At 37.2% G+C, this 19,558-nt stretch overlaps 1 protein-coding gene across 1 annotated transcript in view; it reads left to right on the top strand.

Annotated features, from left to right (window-relative positions):
- Nucleotides 1–19,529, top strand: part of LOC106946665 (transmembrane protein 132C) — a 179,787-nt gene extending 160,258 nt beyond the window's left edge. The window contains exons 6-10 of the mRNA XM_015031179.1: nucleotides 2,058–2,201; nucleotides 6,535–6,743; nucleotides 10,551–10,860; nucleotides 17,020–17,211; nucleotides 17,621–19,529. Coding sequence (XP_014886665.1) covers nucleotides 2,058–2,201; nucleotides 6,535–6,743; nucleotides 10,551–10,860; nucleotides 17,020–17,211; nucleotides 17,621–18,694 — 1,929 coding nt within the window. The 3' untranslated portion in view covers nucleotides 18,695–19,529. The remainder of the gene's footprint in view (nucleotides 1–2,057; nucleotides 2,202–6,534; nucleotides 6,744–10,550; nucleotides 10,861–17,019; nucleotides 17,212–17,620) is intronic.
- The last annotated feature ends 29 nt before the right edge of the window (nucleotides 19,530–19,558 follow it).

The raw sequence follows: 19,558 nt of genomic DNA on the forward strand, positions 1-19,558 counted from the left end.
TTACTTGAGTACATTTTTGACTGTGTATTTGTACTTTTACTTAAGTACATTTTTTGAGTACTTTCTCCACCACTGCTGCGGATGAAATAAAGAAATCATTTGTGAGCAAAAGTTTCGTTCTTTTGAGAATTCCTATAGGGGATTTTGTTTGTTCTCATTCTGTTCTTCACAGTTTTGTAATTATACTGGTTTATGTTCAAAGGAACAAGGTGCAAGTAAGAAGCAGCCAAACACAGTTAGTTGTCATTTTTCCTCAAAAGAAAAAAAAACAAACAAAAAAAAAAACAGAATAATTTTTGTTAGACGGGAAGCTTTTTATTTTCATTTGAGCCTTAAATCACATTTATTTTACCGTAGAAACAGTTTGAGGATAACAAAAAGCAACACTCTGAGTGAACAAAGCGAAATCTGAAGACAAGTGCGCCTCTGCCTTTTAAACAGCTATGCCTCTTGATAGCCTTTCTTTGAGCTAATGACGTGCAGGATCCACTGTTACACCAAATCTTCTGACAGACAAAGCACTGGGAGCACAAGGATTACCAGCCGTTGTCTTAATTGATCTCATTATCTTTTCCCCGCTCCTCTGTAAGGCCTTTCACTCTCGAGTATATCTTGTGATATCTTTTAAATGACGGCAATTTACTTGAACATATCATTGTCATTCTATTTTATATGCATTTTTTTTATCTCTCTCTTTATGCTTGAGATGTTGCTGCAGGAGAGCTGCAAAGAAACAACTCCAGTTTGATTCCACTTCACTTAAGCCGTCTACGAAAGGAAGTCATGTTCCTTTAATGTTTGGTTGTACGTTCTAAAATATATCATGCATCGTTTTACCGTGTTGGTAGAGAGGTAACATATGCTTAGGTACCATTTTGAGATGTTTTAAGAAAAGAACACTGAACTTATGATTGTATGTTTATATGCATCAGAAGAGGCCCGGCTTTTGCAGAACCGATTTTTAAATCGGTAAATACAGCATCTTACTGGGCAGTTTTTCCTGTTTGGATGTAGCTGTGAGACAAGTACTGTCAGCAAGCTGTCCACAACATGTCATTGCCATTTTTCACACTTCTTCTCAATCGATTGGTGGAAAGAAAAATAATATTTACTTGGTGCCAAAGACCTTTAAGCAGGGAGTAAAAACACCCTTTTTGCTTTATACCATCTCTGTGAAAGTAAATATTACCACTGACAGCTACCTGCCATTTTCTGGGCTACTTGAGCATGTTTCAAAGGGGCACTTCATGTGAAGGGTCTCAGATGGTGACTATTTACTATAATTGCAGAAGATGGGACCTTCAAATACGTGGCATTTAAAGGTTGTCTTTAAGTTTAAGGGCACAGTCTTGCAGCTTTTTTTCCCCCAGTGTTTCTTGTCTGTGACTTTATGTACTGAAACAAAACTTCTCTTTCAGACATTCTACCAAATCCACTTTTTTCTGCTCCAACTTGAGGACAACAGGGTTCCAGTTTTCAAATGTTAAAAAACATTATGTTTACAGGAATGGGAAGTAATAGTTGTAACACATTTTGAAACAGCTAAACTATAAAATATGTCTTGTATATAGCCAGTAGTTAAACCAAATGTTCTTTATGTCCATTTCCTTCTTAATTAGATTTAGCCATTGGTTTGCTCAAGATTCCTACAATATGGTAGGCTTGAGCATAAAATGCTTCATGGTATACAAAGATTATTTACTATTTGAAATGTCGAACATAATCTGATCATATTTCTGTTACAACAGAAAAGCAGAAGTTACTTTGGATAAAAACAAACATCTGCCAGAATAATGATTTTATTAGGTTCTATGTAAATGAAGGATGTGTGTTTTTTGTGTGCGATTTCTGATGATGCACTATGTTTATGTAACTGGGTAGGATATAAAAGGGAAAATCGTAACATTTTTTTTTTTTTTTTAGCAGATTTGTGGTTGTCACTTTCTTTCTTTTGCAGCCTCAATTGCCACTCCACACTGCCTGATTTATTTAGCCTTAGTCAGCTCATGGAACCTTGTCTAATGTGTACCAATGTTTCCCCTTGTGTTTCTCTGCAGGACACTGAGATCCTGAACACGGCTGTCCTCAATGGGCGCACAGTTGCTGTTCCTGTTAAGGTGGTCACTATAGGGACAGATGGTGCTGTGTCAGATGTTACGGAGTCAGTGGAGTGCAAGTCAACAGACGAACAGGTTATCAAGGTTAGTGTGTCGTGAAGCTCCTGGTTTCACCTTCGTTTATAGCCAAGGAATTTTTTTTCAAAAGCGATCAGAAGGAGTTACAGATTACACAATAGGACAAAGGGTTACAGTGTTTTAACTCGTACATAAAAATTGCCACAGGTGTTTTTTTTTAATTATTATTATTTATTATTTAACGATTTTTAACAATTGGCAAGCTAATTTTTCAGCGAATAACTACAGTAGGTTTAAAACTAAATTGCCAAAACACCTTTATACTAAATGTTCAGCTTCTGGTAAGTAAATGAGAGGAATTTGTAGCAACCTCTTAGCAACAATGGGAATGGAAACACTATTTAAATGCATTCTTTGTTGTCTAAAATGTGTTTTATCTCCATTTGTTCAGATGGTGTTTTATTCTTGAATACTCTGTCTTAGCAACCAGGAAACAGCTTTTGACTGTAACACTGTGGTTTCCCCTAGTCCATTTTTAAGATATCAAATGATAGAAAATGTCTGGTCAGTTTGCCTGACAACAATTCATAAATTTCTGGTATCTACCATCTACATGCACTGAAAAGACATCCCAATGCAAAATCTGTAATGTTCAATCTGTGCTTAGATTTATATCGATTGGCCATTAGATTTCAGAAACAGCCATGTCTGAAGATAATTTATAAAATATATTTATATATAGTTAAGCAGACTGTTTCTAAAATGTATAAAAGTCTGTGATAGGTCAAGTTATTTTGTTTCTCTTAATCTTCAGTCTGATAATGTCAACTTCATTGTAGTTCTTAGAAGCCGTGATCTTTTCTCCAAACAAGGCACAACAATAGCTTTGACATCTATAAAACTATCTGCACGTGTCCTGTGAAACTTGCACTCTCTGTCAACATTTATTTTGGTGTGCTTGCATTTCCCAAGGCAACTTGCATGTTTCATAAAGTCAGTCTACCAGAACAGAGCCAACTCACCCTGTCCACACAGGGCGATAATGTAGCTACCCAGGCAGAAAAACAACGGTTGCTTTCAAAATAAAAGTAGCATAATTTTGCCAACTATTTTAAAGATCATTTTAATTTGCATACAATTTCAGAAAACTAATTGAAAGAATGTCCTGATTCTACTGGTTTAACTTGAATTGTCACAATATATTTGTTTTTATTTATTTACTTATTTGCTGAAATATAAACCATGGTTGCTTGTTCCCTGTAGAAATTCATCAAAACTCACTTTTACTTGCAACACAAAGTGTTCTATGCCAGCCGGTCTTGTTTTAGTAGACCGTGCCCCATCTCAGTTAAAAAAAACTCACTTGATCTCACTGTCAAAAAGCTGTATTCATGCTATACCCACCAGTATGCTGACTATTACTTGCAAAGATCAAATGAGTGAAGCTCAGTTCAAGTCAAGAAAAACTTTGAAAGACCTTCAAGAAAACCTACAAAACTTTTGCCCAGAAGCACTGTGAAAGATTACAGGGTCGTCTGGCTTCTCGGAGGCAAAATACTTATGTAGATATATATATATATAGCGATAAATATGTAGTATAGATGATCAAAGAGGAGAGAAGCGACAGGGCACATCTCTCAGAGGGTTTCATTATCCACCGAAATGATACCACACATTGTGATGTTGACCTTGTGGGCCAGGGACCGGGCGCTCCAGCAGCTCACACATTTGCTTTTGGGAGCAGTAAGCAGCACCCCGCGTTTTACAACTAATATCAAAGGAATCTCAAAATAACACAGTTTTTGATCTTATTGTATCCCGACAAATCACTGTTTTATTTAGAGTTTGAGAGTAAGCTCTCTTTCTAAATCAGAACGGATCCTCTTTAGCTCTCTCTATGGGTGTCTGCACTACACTTGGCTTTTAATCAACAGTGATAAAAATAATTCTTTTTTCGTGTCTTTTAACTAGAAATAGTAAGATGATATTGTCTGACACGTGATACATTTGTAAGTAATAATATATATTTTTTCTAAGCTTAATAATAACTTCAGTCTGGAGCTACCCCCTCATAATTCTCAGTTTGTTACTTAACTGAACTTTATACCAAGAAGCATGTCTTTTCCAGAGGTAACCCTTCTTTTTGTACTAATTTTAAAATAGGGTGAAATGCAATTTATTCTCACTGGGTTCTCAGAGATATTTTTAATATAGATTCGCCCTCAACACATGGCCCTGTGCTGTACGGCACGCCGATCAGAACCTTAATTTAGTTTTAGCCAGTTGTCTTAAAGTCATTGATTCATTCATCCATTCATGCCTTTGTAATGATTGGTAAGGTACAAGACTGGCTACACACTTAATATTGTCCACAGATTTGCGTGCATGCGTGTGTGTGTGTGTGTGTGTTGCCACTGATGTAAGAGGTCGAGAGAAATTGAGTTTCACTTTTTAATGTACAGCAAAATATGGCACAATCTCTGTTCAATATTTAAAGCTATCACCTAAAATGCCCTTAATAGGAACAATATTTCAATGCTGGAGTGCAATAATACAGCTGAGGAAAATTGGAGATTTCCTGTTAAAAATGCTTTGAAAACCTTAAAACGATCAAGAGGCAGATAAAGAAGACTCACTTCTTTCTTTTTAAGTCTTAAAAAGACACAAATGAGAACGGAGACTCTGAAGGACTAATTGAAAACAATTTTGGGTTCCTAATATCTATTATAATCCTTATTTTTTTTAATCAAAGTGATTTCATCCATCGACATAAAGTGGGTAATAACTACAAGATGTAAAATTTCAGTCATTATTTTCGTGGACAAATTCAAAATCGCCATGGTGATTTATGACATTGTAAACAGATTGTTTTGTAACAAGGGTGAAAGGGAAACACTTACCCCCCTTAATTTATAACTATTATTATCCACATTATTGTTTTACTGGTCACACATATGATGTAATTTTAATGAAGCACATAACACTTTTCCACCATGGCAATGGCGTCTACTTTTAAACTGTTAAGTCCCAAAGACAGTAAAATGTACATTCAAAGCGTATTTTTCTTGAAGAAGCTTTAAGAAGCAGTTTAACAGGTGCTTGGAAATGTAACAATATGTAGCACTGTGCTGGGAATCCCACATAATACGACCTTACATCAGTTAGGATAAGATCAACTTGAATAACAAAATCCTATTTATTATAAGAACCAGCACAGTGACTCTTGCATAGGCCTAGTTAGAAACATCTAAATTATGCAGTTTTATTTATGTCCTTTATTCGACTTTGCCTTAATAAAGCACAATTTCTAAAGTTTTAAATATCCCCACAGCTTTCATATTACTTTTAATCACTAATTAGGTTTCAGCATGCGCGAGGTTTGGGTAATGCTCACTTTACTGACGATAAAAGTCGATGAGTGGGAGAGAATAAGGAAGAAGTAATGAAAGTGAGGAGGAGGAGAAGCTGACAGACACAAAGCTGTCAGTTTTGTTCCTCAGAGAGACGGGATGATCTCGCACCATTCGAGAGTTAAAGCTGCCAAGTCGTACGCAAAGACGGATGACAGTTTTCTTTTGACTGGTTTGTTAGAAAGAGGCGATTGTCACTACTAAGGATTTGTGCTGAAATTAGCAGTTGTGCCAATCACGTTTGTGACGGGTTTATAGATTAAAAGGATTACAATGAGAGAGAAAATTCTGCCAAAACATTGAGAATACCCTGTATTGCAAATGTAGAACGTTCTCGTAAAGGTTATGCGAATGTTATAATGGGGCAATATTTACAATGTCTTGAATATACCATTCTTCATGTTGGAACTTCATCTGAGTGGCTTTGATAGCTCATTGGATTTGTGCTTCATCCAGCTGGTCATTATTTAGTTCTGAGCATTTTGTTCTCTAGTTGGATGAAACAGGTTGGTGTCTTTGCAGGGCTCCATCTGTCCAGTTGGATCAAATTCCCGCTACTTGCCCATGTAATAATGCTTTTCACATAGACATGTATGTCACATCTACACATGATGCACCTGCATCCATGCAAAAAGTACTTGCTCAACACACCCAGTGTTGAACAACCCAAGCAAGCTAAATGAATAAAAGAAGTAAACTAATATGTAAAATAGTTGATATATAATTAATATATATAAGAGCTAACACTTTCTCAGCTGTGACTTTGACCAGAAAACCTCAAAACGTTGAGGTACTCACAGGTTTCGCCAACCCCAATGGTCCAAAAACGAACACACAGATATGAGAGAAACCAAAGAATGAGCTTTATGAATGCACCTAGTTTTCAAAACAAAGATAAAGAATGAACCTCTTGTTCATAGTGGATGTTATTTCTGTTGAAGAGATAGTCTGAAGCAGATTTGTTTTTGTGTTGTTTTCTTTGTCTTCAGGTATCCGAGCGCTGCGATTACGTATATGTCAATGGAAAAGAGACGAGAGGAAAGAAAAGGGTGACACTCAACTTCACCTACAGTTTTTTGAGCGCACAGCTGGAGATGAGTGTATGGATCCCCCGCCTACCGCTGCTCATAGATGTATCTGACCCCGAACTCAGTCAGATAAAGGGCTGGAGAGTCCCTGTTAGTGCTGGCAGCAGGAGGTAGGACATGGTTTTCTGTTGCATTATCACTGATCCCTCCTTCTTTTTAAAAAATGAAAACACTACAGGGCAAAGGAAGACGAGATAAAGCTTGGAAATAACGTAATCACACAAACTTTATGGGATTATATCTACTATACAGCCAGGCATTAAAATATTATACAACGGTAAAATAGTTTCGAGCCAAGTGTTGTTTTTGTTCAGAAGAAATATCGGAGGAGTTCTGTGCTTGCATTAGGGGAATGTTTCATGACTTGGTTAACACAACAAAACAAATCAACAATCTACTGGTCTTGCAGACCTTTGAGGCGTAAAATGCAGCTGCAAAAGCAGCTCAGATGTATAATGAGTGTCAACAAACTCACTAGAGTGGTGTCCCAAAAAGTACTTATTAAAAAGAAGGAATACTGATTTGGATTATTAAGGAGCTTTGGCAATACCAGAAAGTAGTGAAAGCACAGCAGCCTGAATAGAAATATAGATTCTATTGAACAGTTCTGCTGAAACATTTAAATAAAATTAACAAATATATTATGTGGCAGTGGCACCAACTTTTTTCCAGGTATACTTACAGTAACTAGAAATCAAAGGGAAACATTTTTGAAGTGAGGTCATACACTCGGTTTTAAAATATGTGGCTGTTGAAGTGGTGATTGCTTCATTAAGTATTTTTGCATAGACAAACGCATGAGGAGAAATATTACTTTACTTTTAGAATGTTTTTGAAACATTGCCGTGGTTTATTCACCCATTTTAAACTTCAATATAACCACAACCTCTGTTTGGAAAATAAATACATAAATAAATAGGCATTTGGCAATGTTCTGGAGAATATACGTTTATACAATAAATTGTCATTGTAAAACAACGTCAGTGATCCCAAGTACCATTTGAAAGTTTATTCACAAACATTTATGGAAGTTTTCCCAGGAATAGACATCCAAGCAGCTTAGTTTATAATGCCGTGTTCTCAGAGATTGCACAATACCCAAGAGCTACATTGCAAACCTTACATAACTCTTGTAAAATGTGAAAGTTCATCGCAGGATAAAGATTACTTAAAAGGGATGCCTGGAGAATGACTCTTTTCCACTAAAATAACAGGACTTGAATGACTCGGGTTTAAAAAGTTGTGATTCTGAACACAATAAATATCAACAGACAGGCTAAAAACGAAACGAGTGTTTCATTGGAACTGTCAAAGTTCAGACCTCAGTCTGACTGACTATTAGAGCTGTGCATGAATGAATTTCTGCAAACCCCAATGAATCAAAGCCATGTTGTTGAGAGCACCGGGCTTAATGAGAGGTTTATATCCCACAGAATACAACCACCTCAAGAGTCTTTTCTGGACACTGGTGGGTCATGGGATGTATTTTCTTTCTTGTGTTTCATAAATAATGGCAATGTGGGGTCTGGTATGTGTGTTGGTACACAAAAGGTTAAACTTATTTCATTTTAGATGTTTGTAAGGACCAGATAATGTTTTTGTTTGTTTTTTTTTTTTCATTATATATTTTGTCTTTATATGTAAACCTTTAGTATGAATGACATTTTTCCAATGACTGTTTATGCCGAGTTAAGCAGTTTTGTAATGCAGCATTTTCTTGCTCATCAGCCAGGAAGCAACAATGCTGATGTTCATTTTCAGAAGTGAGCTCATATAAGCCAATATTTCGGTCTGGTTGTTGTTGTTTATATTGATTGAATTTTGAGCAAGCTAAGCATATATTAAAACCATCTGCAAAGATCACTAAATATCGCCAAATCTAGAGCGCAGCATTGAAGAGAAAATATGCTTTACACTATACTAACAAATGGAAACATTTACAGATATAATTTAGGTCCTTTTTAAAAAAAAAAAATTCATACAATCCGAGGGGTCTCACAGTTACATGAAGAATCTATAGTTTTTGTAATTGAAAGAATGTATATAAGACAAGTAAATGAGAGAGTAACAATAAAATTACCAACATTGTCTGTCCGATCCAGGCAAGAGAAAGCTCACCCATTAAGTTAAAAAGGCCCTTCATTAAAGTCTAATACCTTGGCTGATGTGTCACTCAGTGTTAAAAACAGGCCCTGACCCCCATGTTTCTGCTGTCAGCCCCTAATGTCACCTCTATGTGGACTGCTGTCCCCTCAACTCAAGTGAAGGAAACGGGGAGGGGGATGCGGTAAAGACAGGTTAGGAAGTAAGCCAAGCCACTGGGCCACAACATGTTAACCTGTCAGCACGTTTTCTGCCTGACAAGCCATGCCTCATTAAACCTAATAGAAACTGTCACGGTCGTTCCCCCTGGCCACCTGACCAGCATGGAAGCAAGAAAAGCTTGGAGCATAGAGAATAAAAGGCGCAGGATGGAAGTGAACAAGGAGAAGTGAAGAAATTAAGCAAATTTTGGGTAAAATATGAGAGTCATGTCTGAAAATTGAGGACTTAATGACACCGACACTGTGGGAAACAACAAAAACATTAGATCACAGATAAAGTTGTTTGAAAGAAAGTTAGAATACGGAGCATCTATATTCCTGTGAAAAATGTTCAGACCCCTTACAGATTTCTAACGTATAAAAATCTCAGCGCAACAAAGAAATGCTGAGAACTGGCAAAAATAACCTGATGTAACACAAAATGTTATTTTTAAACAACTTGACCCTATGTGAAAAGTTATTGTCCTGTAAAAGGTGACTGTTCAACCTTGCGGCTTCCCACTAGACTGAGGATGTTTCTTTTCTCAAATGTTGTTAGTTCTACGGCAAGTCCAGGTGGACAAAACTGTGTTTCACCAATCCTTAAAAAAGCAGGAATGATTTTGTTTTACATGTTTAGTTTCTTTACATTGGGGCACGATGTGTTGCCTTTAGAGTGATTTTAATGTTCTCTGTGTTTATCAGGCAGCTGATATTTAAAATTCTTTATTCAGCAGTAATTGAGTAGGGTTAATTACAGTTAGATCAGGAATAATCACAGTTAATCATTTAAGAAGTGGGGGGATTAATTGTTCATATTGAGCCAGGTTTGTTTGGATAGTCTGTTATCCTTAATGAATGAAATTGGCATTTGAAAGCTTCTCTTTGTCTGAAATTAAAATGAGTTAATTATTCTAAAATGCTTAAGACTGACGACAAAGCAGAAATGGCTGATATTTTTAATGGCTCAAATAATGTTTGATGTTTATTGACATTAGCAGTGAAACAATACTACATACACAACTCAACCAAATGGAGATTTGTGGGCAAAATGTGTGCCCTCTAGTCATTTTAAGCATTTTTATTTTCCTAACCTACCTCCTGAAAAGGGATAATTTATCTTGCATCAAATGTAAGGTGTACCTTAAATCTGTTCCAAAATTCAACCGTAGGTTGTGAAAATGCTTTCAGTAGAGGAATTTTAATTTGCTACAACACATGCTTTCCGAGATGGCTGTATCTGCAAAGCATTTGCCGAGGGCCAAATAAATGGCAGACATACTGAGCAATATCAGTTGCCCTTTTAAAGAAAATGAAAAAGCAAGCTAGGCAGCAGTTTTCCTCTGCAAGTTGATTTTAATAGATTTAAAAAAAAAATAAAAAAAAAACTCTGCCAGAGTAGCTTTTGAAAAGCCAGGCAAGCATGCAGAAAAACATGATTTGCAAGCATCCAGTCGATCAGCTTTTAAAAAGACATCTTTAGGTATGCAAATCCTCTGCTACTATGCTTTATAACTCAGAATCGACTTGAAATACATTAATGGTGTCTAACATTCATCTGCTTAACTAATTAACTAAAAAAATCAAATCCATTTCTCTTATTTTGCCACATAGATACGAGAGAGTCACCGATGACAACGATGGTGCCTATGGACAAGAAGAGAGGACAGAGAATGCGTGTGTAGCCCAGTACCAGAGCACCTCTCTGCATGTCCTCACACAGTTTGTTACAGATGCAGGGGACTTTAGAGGAGCCATGGAAGAGGGCAGACCGGGTCAGCAAAACTTCCTGCTGGGTACAGACTGGCATGTGGATGTCACGCAGCTTGTCAAGGAGTCTCTCAGGGTGCAGGACCCGACGATCGCCGAGCTCCTGGAGAGTCAAGTGCTAATTGGACTGAGTTCTGGAACCACCAAACTGCAGGTAGTGTGAGTAATAGTTTCGTGTTGAGTTTTTATTTTATTTTATTTTTTTTTGCGGATGATCCAGCTTGTAAGACAATACATGAGTTTTGCTAAACAAGAACAAGATGATATTTATTTTGGCAATACTAATGGGAAAACTAGGAATAAGAATACTATATACTATGTTTTCACAAGCGTAGTACAATGTTTGCAATAATTGTCGACAAACTTCATATCTGCCACTCTGGAGAACCTGCAGAGCAGAGCAATAACCAGGGACTACTGGAGCAACAATTTCTGTGATGCACAAAGAGTCATTTGATGCAAAGCAGAGTTTCTGATGTGGCAATCTGAGATAAAGAGATTAGATGAAACATTTCAACATTTTTAAGTCATGATCACCAATTACAATGAATAAATGCGCTGTGTAAACCTTCTCTCCGCTCTGAATTTCCCTATGAAATTCCCCTGTACTCCAAACTCTGTTGTCAAGACGGGCATAATGCATAAAGTTTTTGCTTTGCATTTCAGATGTACTTATTTATAGTAGGAGACCAAGTCTTTAAGATTTTTGAAAAAATCTGCCAGCCTCCCGTCATTTGGTCTCCAATATGTAGGCTTGTGTCTATTCACTATAATCACTAATTACCATTAGTGATACTATGGGATACAAAGGCCACTTTACCAAATTTAGATCACTTTTAACTTCCAAGCTTTTGTGTGTTCAATGTATATTCTTGCATGATTAAATGCAGTTAGACACCTTCTGCTCTGAGAAATTCATGTGCTACACAATTTAAATTATTAGTGAGAACAAATATACATAAAATTTCTATACTCCACATCCTTAAAACGTAACACTTGATAAGACTTGATCAGTATGTCTCTGTGTTGTGTTTTTACCATTTTATTTTTTCGGTGGCATGCATGCTTGTTCCACCGTCGACTATTTGTCCTCGCTGTTAATTTGTTGCGGAAATGGATTCTCATCAAAAATGTCATCAATAGTCTCCATATTTTATTTTTTGGCATCAATAAATGATTTTTGTTTTTTTCTGTAAAACAAGGAGTTTTACAGCATGACCTTAACATTTTTACTTCTCAACACCAACCTGAAACTTTTCACCCTTAACAATGCATTAGCTGGTGTAAAAAAAAAAAATATATATATATATATATATAGCTGTCCCATAGTCATCCTCACTCTGAATTTTTTTGTCCTTTAGGTCTCTTTGCTACTATAAAGAACTTTAAATCTTTGACCCTGTAAACTCTTTTTATGTTTGAACTGTATATCTTAAAATAAACACACCAACTTTAGTGCTGTGTTTCCCAACCTTGTTCTTTGAAAACACTGGTACACTCGCATTCATGCACAACAACGGAAACAACAGTTTCCATCACTTTATTGCCACCACTTTCCAAAACTATCAGTGACACTGCTTTTATGAAAAGCAGTCACCTTGAGGTCTAGACAGGAATGAGATGTAAGATGTGACGTTCATGTCAGTGTTTTACAGGCTTCTGTTCTTTACTGCTGTGTTGAAGGCTGTCTCCAACATGAACATTGTCCCGAATAGCAGAGATTGTTAAAGATCGCGTTTATTCTGCCTGAACGCAATAACAAGTGTTCTGATTATCAGAAACTTGTTATATGAGGACTCGTGAAAAATCTTATATGGCTGTGATTGAAGTTGAAGGTGAGCAAGCTTGTGACCTTAGCTGAGTTATATGTTGGAGTTGGAAGTATAGTGTCTAAAATTCATGGCTATTTATTCATCAGCATTTGGAAAACAACCCTAAAGGGAATATTATGGAGTGTTTGCATGTTCTAAATATGATAGATTTTAATTTGAAAGAACAGAAATTCGTTCAGAAGTGAATTTTTGGCATAAAACTTTCTTTGTATGCTTCATTTTTGCAGAGGATAGTTGCTTATTTAACCACATAGTTTAATTTAAGAAGGTTTATCTTATTATCTGCTGATTCCATTCAATTTACTTATTTTTTGCCACTGATTAGTCGTAGTTTGAATGTCCCTGGTCTATCAAATCCTAAAAGAACAGTACCAGGAACAACAGCTTAAGCAAAAGAGTTTGTAAACAGGTGGAAAGGGGAAGCATTTTATCTTTTTTAGAATGTGAAAGTGCATCTTCTTTCAATTCTAAAATATTGCACATATGATTAAAAAAGGTTATAAGATGCGATCTAGTTTGCACCAGAATTTAACATAATTTTAATTTATTCTCCGATGTTAAAGACAAATTGTACACTGTCATTAAGTGCTTTTCTGAAGTTGAAACAAAATGGACAAGCTGTTATGAAGAAATAAGTATGTTTTCCTGTTTCTTACAATTTTTGTAGAACAAGTAGCACTCAGGCACTGCTAATCAAATGGGCTTGATTAAATGATTCATAAATGAAAGCGCTTCTATAGAGACAGCAGTTTGGACATTTTGCTGTTCTTGTGAGTAACTCAAAGTGCTTTACACTAGAGTCACATTCACCCATCTCTACTCAGAAACACACACATTTATACAAGTGCCTTGCCCAGGGGCACATCAACATGTGGCAGGAGGAAGCAGAAATTGAACCAGCAACCTTCCGATTGCAAGATGACTACTTTACCCACAGTTGCCCCCATACCCATATATATATATATATATATATATATATATATATATATATAACAGAAAGAAAAATCCAACCAAAGGGCAATAAGCAAAATGACAAAAATAAAACCAGATGAGTAAAGACACTAATAAGAGTTATACAATACAATTGTTTTAGTGACAAAAATCATAAAATAAAGCCATTAACTCCATGAAGTAAATAACAAATTTGATGCCGAAAAAGGAACAAGCCTGAAATACAGCCAGATTGATTCCAGTGAGGCATAAACACTTAAACCTATCAAGTTTACACCTGCGCCATGTCTCATTCTATCAGGTTTTTTTTACCACGTAGCCCAGTGCACACACACACACACACACACACACTCTCTCTAAAACACACACACCACACGCACACACACACACCAAAGATTCACAAACAATCACAGTTCTATTTATTTAATGATACAATCAAGGTCTTGCTCAGGAGACTTCAGACGTCACTCTCACACCATAAATCAACGCCGGCTTGACATTTACAAGACAACACAACAAGAGGAATACATCGCTGAAACACAGGCCATAAAATTCCACCTCTACTCCAGGGGATTTCCTGGTTTCTAAAAAATCCATGTTCTTATGTTTCTATTTGCATTCATAGATATATGAATGTGTGTGTGTGTGTGTGTGTGGTGTGTGTGTGCTACATTACCTCAAACTCTTTAAACACTCCAAGTAAAAGAACACATTTGTATATATATTTTTTGATTCAATAAAGATTCACGGTTTCAAATGCAGTTTGACTTTAAAACTGATGATCCTGTGCACTGAATCTTTAATGTTATCAATATTTTACTCTGCTGAAAGTTTTATTCTGTTGCAAAAAGGAAGAATGACTCCATTTAAGGACTGTTTGACAGGTTACGGATGGGACACTTTCATGCAAAACGTATTGTGCTGATAACCTTTGCAGACGTCAGTGTGTGAGTCAGACACGCGTGGTTTGGGTAATAATAGGTTCCTTATTATATTGTTGGTTGCTCATGCCTAGATCTAGGTCTAAAAAAGGATTTTCATGGGGTTTTGCATAGTGGAGCTTCCTCGATCTATACAGAAATGTTATAAGACATGAATTTTACAGGTCTGAATAGGAAAGGGTGAGGCTGGGAAGACTCTTTAATTGCTCTCTGGGGACAGAATGAATAAATCTGTAAACTTGAAAACTGATTTTAGAGGAAGGGTCTTGACACACCTGTAAGCCTTGTGGGGAAATTTCACAATTATGGAATGTAGGTGAAAGGCAGAATCCACAGTTTCTGTGATGGGATGGAGGCGAGACATGGCTCTGGTATTAAGGACAAGAAGTACCATTACAGAATCTTGAAGAAGAGCCTCAGCATGTCGGGATATAAGCACTGGAGAGTCTGGACAGCTGCTAGCTGGTACTCAGATGTTAGGTGGAAGAGAAGATGATCTTTTTGAAGGAGAAACACAGCATCAGCAGAGCTCTCTCTGAGATGTCAGACGTTTTTATAGATTATAAGTCTTTTCTATTAGGGTTGAAAGATACTTGGAGTGTTGTGTCTTTTAATAGGTACATTACACACCCTTTTATTCTCTTACACAGTGGTTAAAGAGCCACTTTAAGAGTTCAAGTATGCCTCTAACGTCTAGATAACAACAAATTAACCTGAGTTTATATTTTATATACCTCATAGGAGTAGCATTATATATAAAAACATAAAATTGCAAGTTCTGATAATAAGATTCATAACATTGGGGTGTCAGATTATTCTTTTGCTAAAGAATCAGTCAATAATGAATGAAAACAAAAGCGGAACATGTTATTTGCTTGTTGCGCTTTTAGATTTTGTCTGTCTCATCATATATGCATTTCTCACATAACTTTTGTGTCCCCACAAATCATAAGCAATTGCTTAGGCATTTCAAAATGCATATGCGGTTCTGAGACCACACTGTTTGCTTTTGACAATTCAAGGGTATTCATCCGTTCACTTTGACTGTGTGAGAAACAAAAAAGGAAAAATACAAAAGGAGGGAAACGGGGTATTGGGTCTGGACAAATGAGGCGGTGATCGGTGCTGACAGTTCATTATGGCTGGTAAATGCAGCTCTGTGGGGGAGGCTGCAGGAAATACTGGAGCCCTAATTGGAGCGGATGGAAGAGATTCTCATCTCAAAACAATATCACAGCTATTTACATGCTTACACCTCTGGCTACTCTGAAGGTTGGGGCATTCCTTCCGAAGGTGTGGGTTAGAAAGCAGTTTTGTTGTGTGCTTTTTTTTTTTTTTATCGGAGCCTAATGTGCATTGTGTGTGCAATGATTGAAGACGTCTTATGTTTGTTATTTTCTCTTAGTACTTTTGGTCAACCTAAAATGTTAATGAACCTCAAATATGAATGTTCAAGGAAGAACATGTAGGATCTTTTTTTTTTTTTTTTTTTTCATTTTCGTCCGATTGATTGAAAATTACGAACAACTCGGAATTTTCCAATAAATATTTCTGACATAAAAAGCAGAAAGAATCAGTGACCCATACACCCACCCTCTTTTTTCAATAACAGTGAAAGACTTATGGGAAAACCCTTCTGTCAGTTTCCTCATACCACAAGTTCTCAACTGGGTTCAGGTCAGGAAGGGGACCATGCCATCCGGCCGTGGACCCATCCATCTAGTCTGTCAAAAGTCACTCTCGCTTTATTGGTCCAGAAAACCTTTGAAAAATCTGTCTTCAGATATTTCTTCAGTCTGTCTGTCTTGTTGGTCAGGTTTCAGCTTTCCTTACCTTGGCAAACTCTAAACATTGTGTACTTCTACGTACACCAGGCAGGTTGTAGTTATGGAATGTGACAGAACTGGACAGTAATGAGCTGCTGGTATCTTCACACTTGATTCTTCTCAAATTCTTGGCAGCTTTTTCTCAACACGTTTCTTGTGACCTTGTTGGCATTTTGCATGATGGTTCTGTACCATCATGCCCCAATATCTTAGCAATTTCAAGAGTCCTGCATCTCACTAAGACACTTTTGGTCATTTTTGTCATTTTTGTCTCTTCAGAGTCAGTTAAATCTCTTTTTTTTTGCCTATTTTTTGCCTAAAGGAAAGAAGTTGACTAATAATTATTCACACCTTGATATAGGGTGTTGACATCAGTAGGACACACACTTCCTCATTATACAGATCACCTGGTATGCTTAAATCCATTAAACTTTCAAGTGTATCCAGTTTGTGGTTAAAAATATACCTAAAAATAATAACATGGTCAAAATACCATTTTCCCTAATAATTGTGCACACACAGCATAGTGAGGTTTTACCATATGTAACAAGTCTGTAAGCATTGCTACCTCCTATAAAACATATCTAATTAATTTGTTAGAATATATATATATATATATCTTCAAAATTTGTGGGGGGGGGGGGGGGTTTTTATTTTTTTTTTGAGGTACATTCGTAAAAAAATGTTTGTGAAATTGTTGGCTTAAGAACTACTAGAAAAAAGAAGAAATGAGTTTTAAAAACCTTTATTTTGCCTGCTATAGGTTCTGTCCCCTCTGACGTCGTCAGTCCTGGCTGAGAGGACCATCAGGGTGGTGGATGATAAAGTGAGTGTGACAGAGCTTGGTGTGCAGTTGGTTTCTGGACTCTCTTTGTCCCTGCAACTGAGCCCTGGAAGCAACAGAGCCATTGTTGCTACTGCAAGCACACAGGAAGTCATAGAGTCACTGACGCAGGTAAGATTCTATCCATGTTCCTTTAATTTGTCACGATGTGCCATTAGTGTTAAACGTATTAGGTCCTTGTATTGCCTCTTATAAAAAATAGATTTTGTGAATTATATTTTTAGAACTAGTTCACGGCTGGCACAGAGTTAGTGCTGGTTTATTTTCTCTTAGAATATTTCTCATATATTAAAGTTTTCTTCATGTTGTTTGAAATTTAGGGAACAGCCATGACCCATGAGAGTTGTTCAGCCTTTTTACCATAATTAAAACCCACTACTGCTTCCCTTGTGCCTCTGGTTTATTTTGGTCCTCATTTGAAGGAAATCTGTAGATTTCTATTTGTGTTTTTGTTGCTAATTTCCAGGGTACTGGTGTCGCACCAATTTAAATTTGCTACGTTGCATGTTTGTTTTCACAGGAATCCCTCATCAGTGCCTGGCTTCAGTTCAGTGATGGATCTATGACTCCTCTGGACAACTACAACCCTGCCCATTTTATCCTGGCAGCCACATCTCTGAATGAACAGGTGGTAGTTGTGCAGCAGAGCGCGAAGTGGAAGTGGCCTCTCGTTGCTGCCAAGGGTGAAGGCCAAGGTTTGCTTGTGCGTGTTGAGATGAGTCCATCGGAAGTGTGCCAGAAGTCCAAACGACGCTCTGCTTTAGCCACAGGAATGGTGAATGTACAGGTTAGGTTTGGTCAGTCAGAGGAGCATTACAGGCAGCCGGGAGACAAAAGGACACGTCCGGATCCTCCGTATTATGGTGGATCCATCTCCGACATGGACACTGGGTTAATAAACCGTGCAGCCACCACCATTAGAGGCCAAGTCCCAGTGAGACCTAACGGGGGTCGCTTATCATCAGACAGTGGGAACAGAAACTTAAATGACTTTTCTGAATACCCAGAGCTGCCTCGGAGTCGCAGTACCGATGATGACTTATTGCCTTCACGACGCGGCCTGACAGACCTGGAGATCGGCATGTATGCACTGCTGGGAGTCTTCTGCTTGGCCATCCTCGTTTTTCTCATCAACTGCATCTCTTATACATATAAGTACCGAAGTAAACACCTATCTCTAGAGGCCACGGAGACTATGCCCCATGCCCATGACTGGGTTTGGCTTGGCCAAGAAGAGGGGCTTTGTCTGCAGCAACAGCAGCATGAAGAATTGACTGGTACCTTGGAGGAAGGTAGTCAGCTTTTAAATGGAGGTATCCAGCGCAGTATTACAGATGGCGGCGGAAGTAGCTCAAGTGGAAGAGATCTGAGGAATGAATCACTTAACTCACCGACCACCAAGAGGAAGAGAGTGAAGTTCTCCACTTTCTCTAATGTAAAGTCTAGCAATGGATGTCCAGTGCTTAGCCCGTTGCCACTGGTGCAGACCAGTGATATAAAATGGGTTTGTCCAGACATTGAGCTTGGAGACTCAAAGGATCTTAGGAACTACATGGAAAAGCTTAATGAGAATGCAATTAAGAACACAGCATAAGAGGTTCTGGGTCTTTCCGTTGGAACTAAAAGAGAAACTCACCTGAATGCCTTCATCATAAGGAGGGAGAGAATGGAAAAAATATATATACGAAAGAGTGAAAAACCAATGTGATGGCTGTAGTTTAACTGAAGACCTCACCTTGAAAACTGAGTAGATGACTCTGCTACTTTTGATTCCATTACGGTTCTCAGACATGGTCAAGCAACAATTTTCAAGACTTGAATTTCCACAAAGCAGCATAGTTAAAAGGCTCAAAAGTGAAAATTGTATTGTTGCTTAAATGTATGTTTTTTTGTCTTCTACCAAGCTCGATATTTATCTTTTGATTTTACTTCTTGTTTTTTCTTTAAAACACGTTTTACTGTTCTAAATGTGGTAATATTATTTCAGAATATATTTTTCTCTTATTTTCTACAGTTATTGTCGGTCCTTTGCTATGAGTTGGCAGTTGTAGAGCCTATGGATCAACAGTCTAAAGCATTTTGTACTGTATATAAATGCAGAGTTTGATTTAGAGTTACTGTATGTATGGTAACATTTTGTAAAGTGCTGTTTGATTTGGTTTTAGTTTTGATTAGTCTCCAAAAGTCAGATCCATGCATGTTATTTATGAGGAGCCATGTGTGTCTGATCTGAAAATATGTAGATAACTAATACTGTTACACTTGGAGACAATTTAGTACTGTATTATTAAATTCCCTTATCACGGTTAAGTTCTGGACTTGTACGTTTATATCAATTGAATTATGTTTCTTGGTCCTCGCATTTTCTATGTTTGTGTTTTTCTCGGTGATCACACTCTCTGAATATACAAAAGTGCTTTACTGCTGAATTTGAGTGGCATCTCATTACAATTTTAGA

The sequence above is a fragment of the Poecilia latipinna genome, unplaced genomic scaffold (genome assembly GCF_001443285.1).
Source record: "Poecilia latipinna isolate Pla-1442-1.1 unplaced genomic scaffold, P_latipinna-1.0 Scaffold13, whole genome shotgun sequence".
NCBI classification, from domain to species: Eukaryota; Metazoa; Chordata; class Actinopteri; order Cyprinodontiformes; family Poeciliidae; genus Poecilia; species Poecilia latipinna.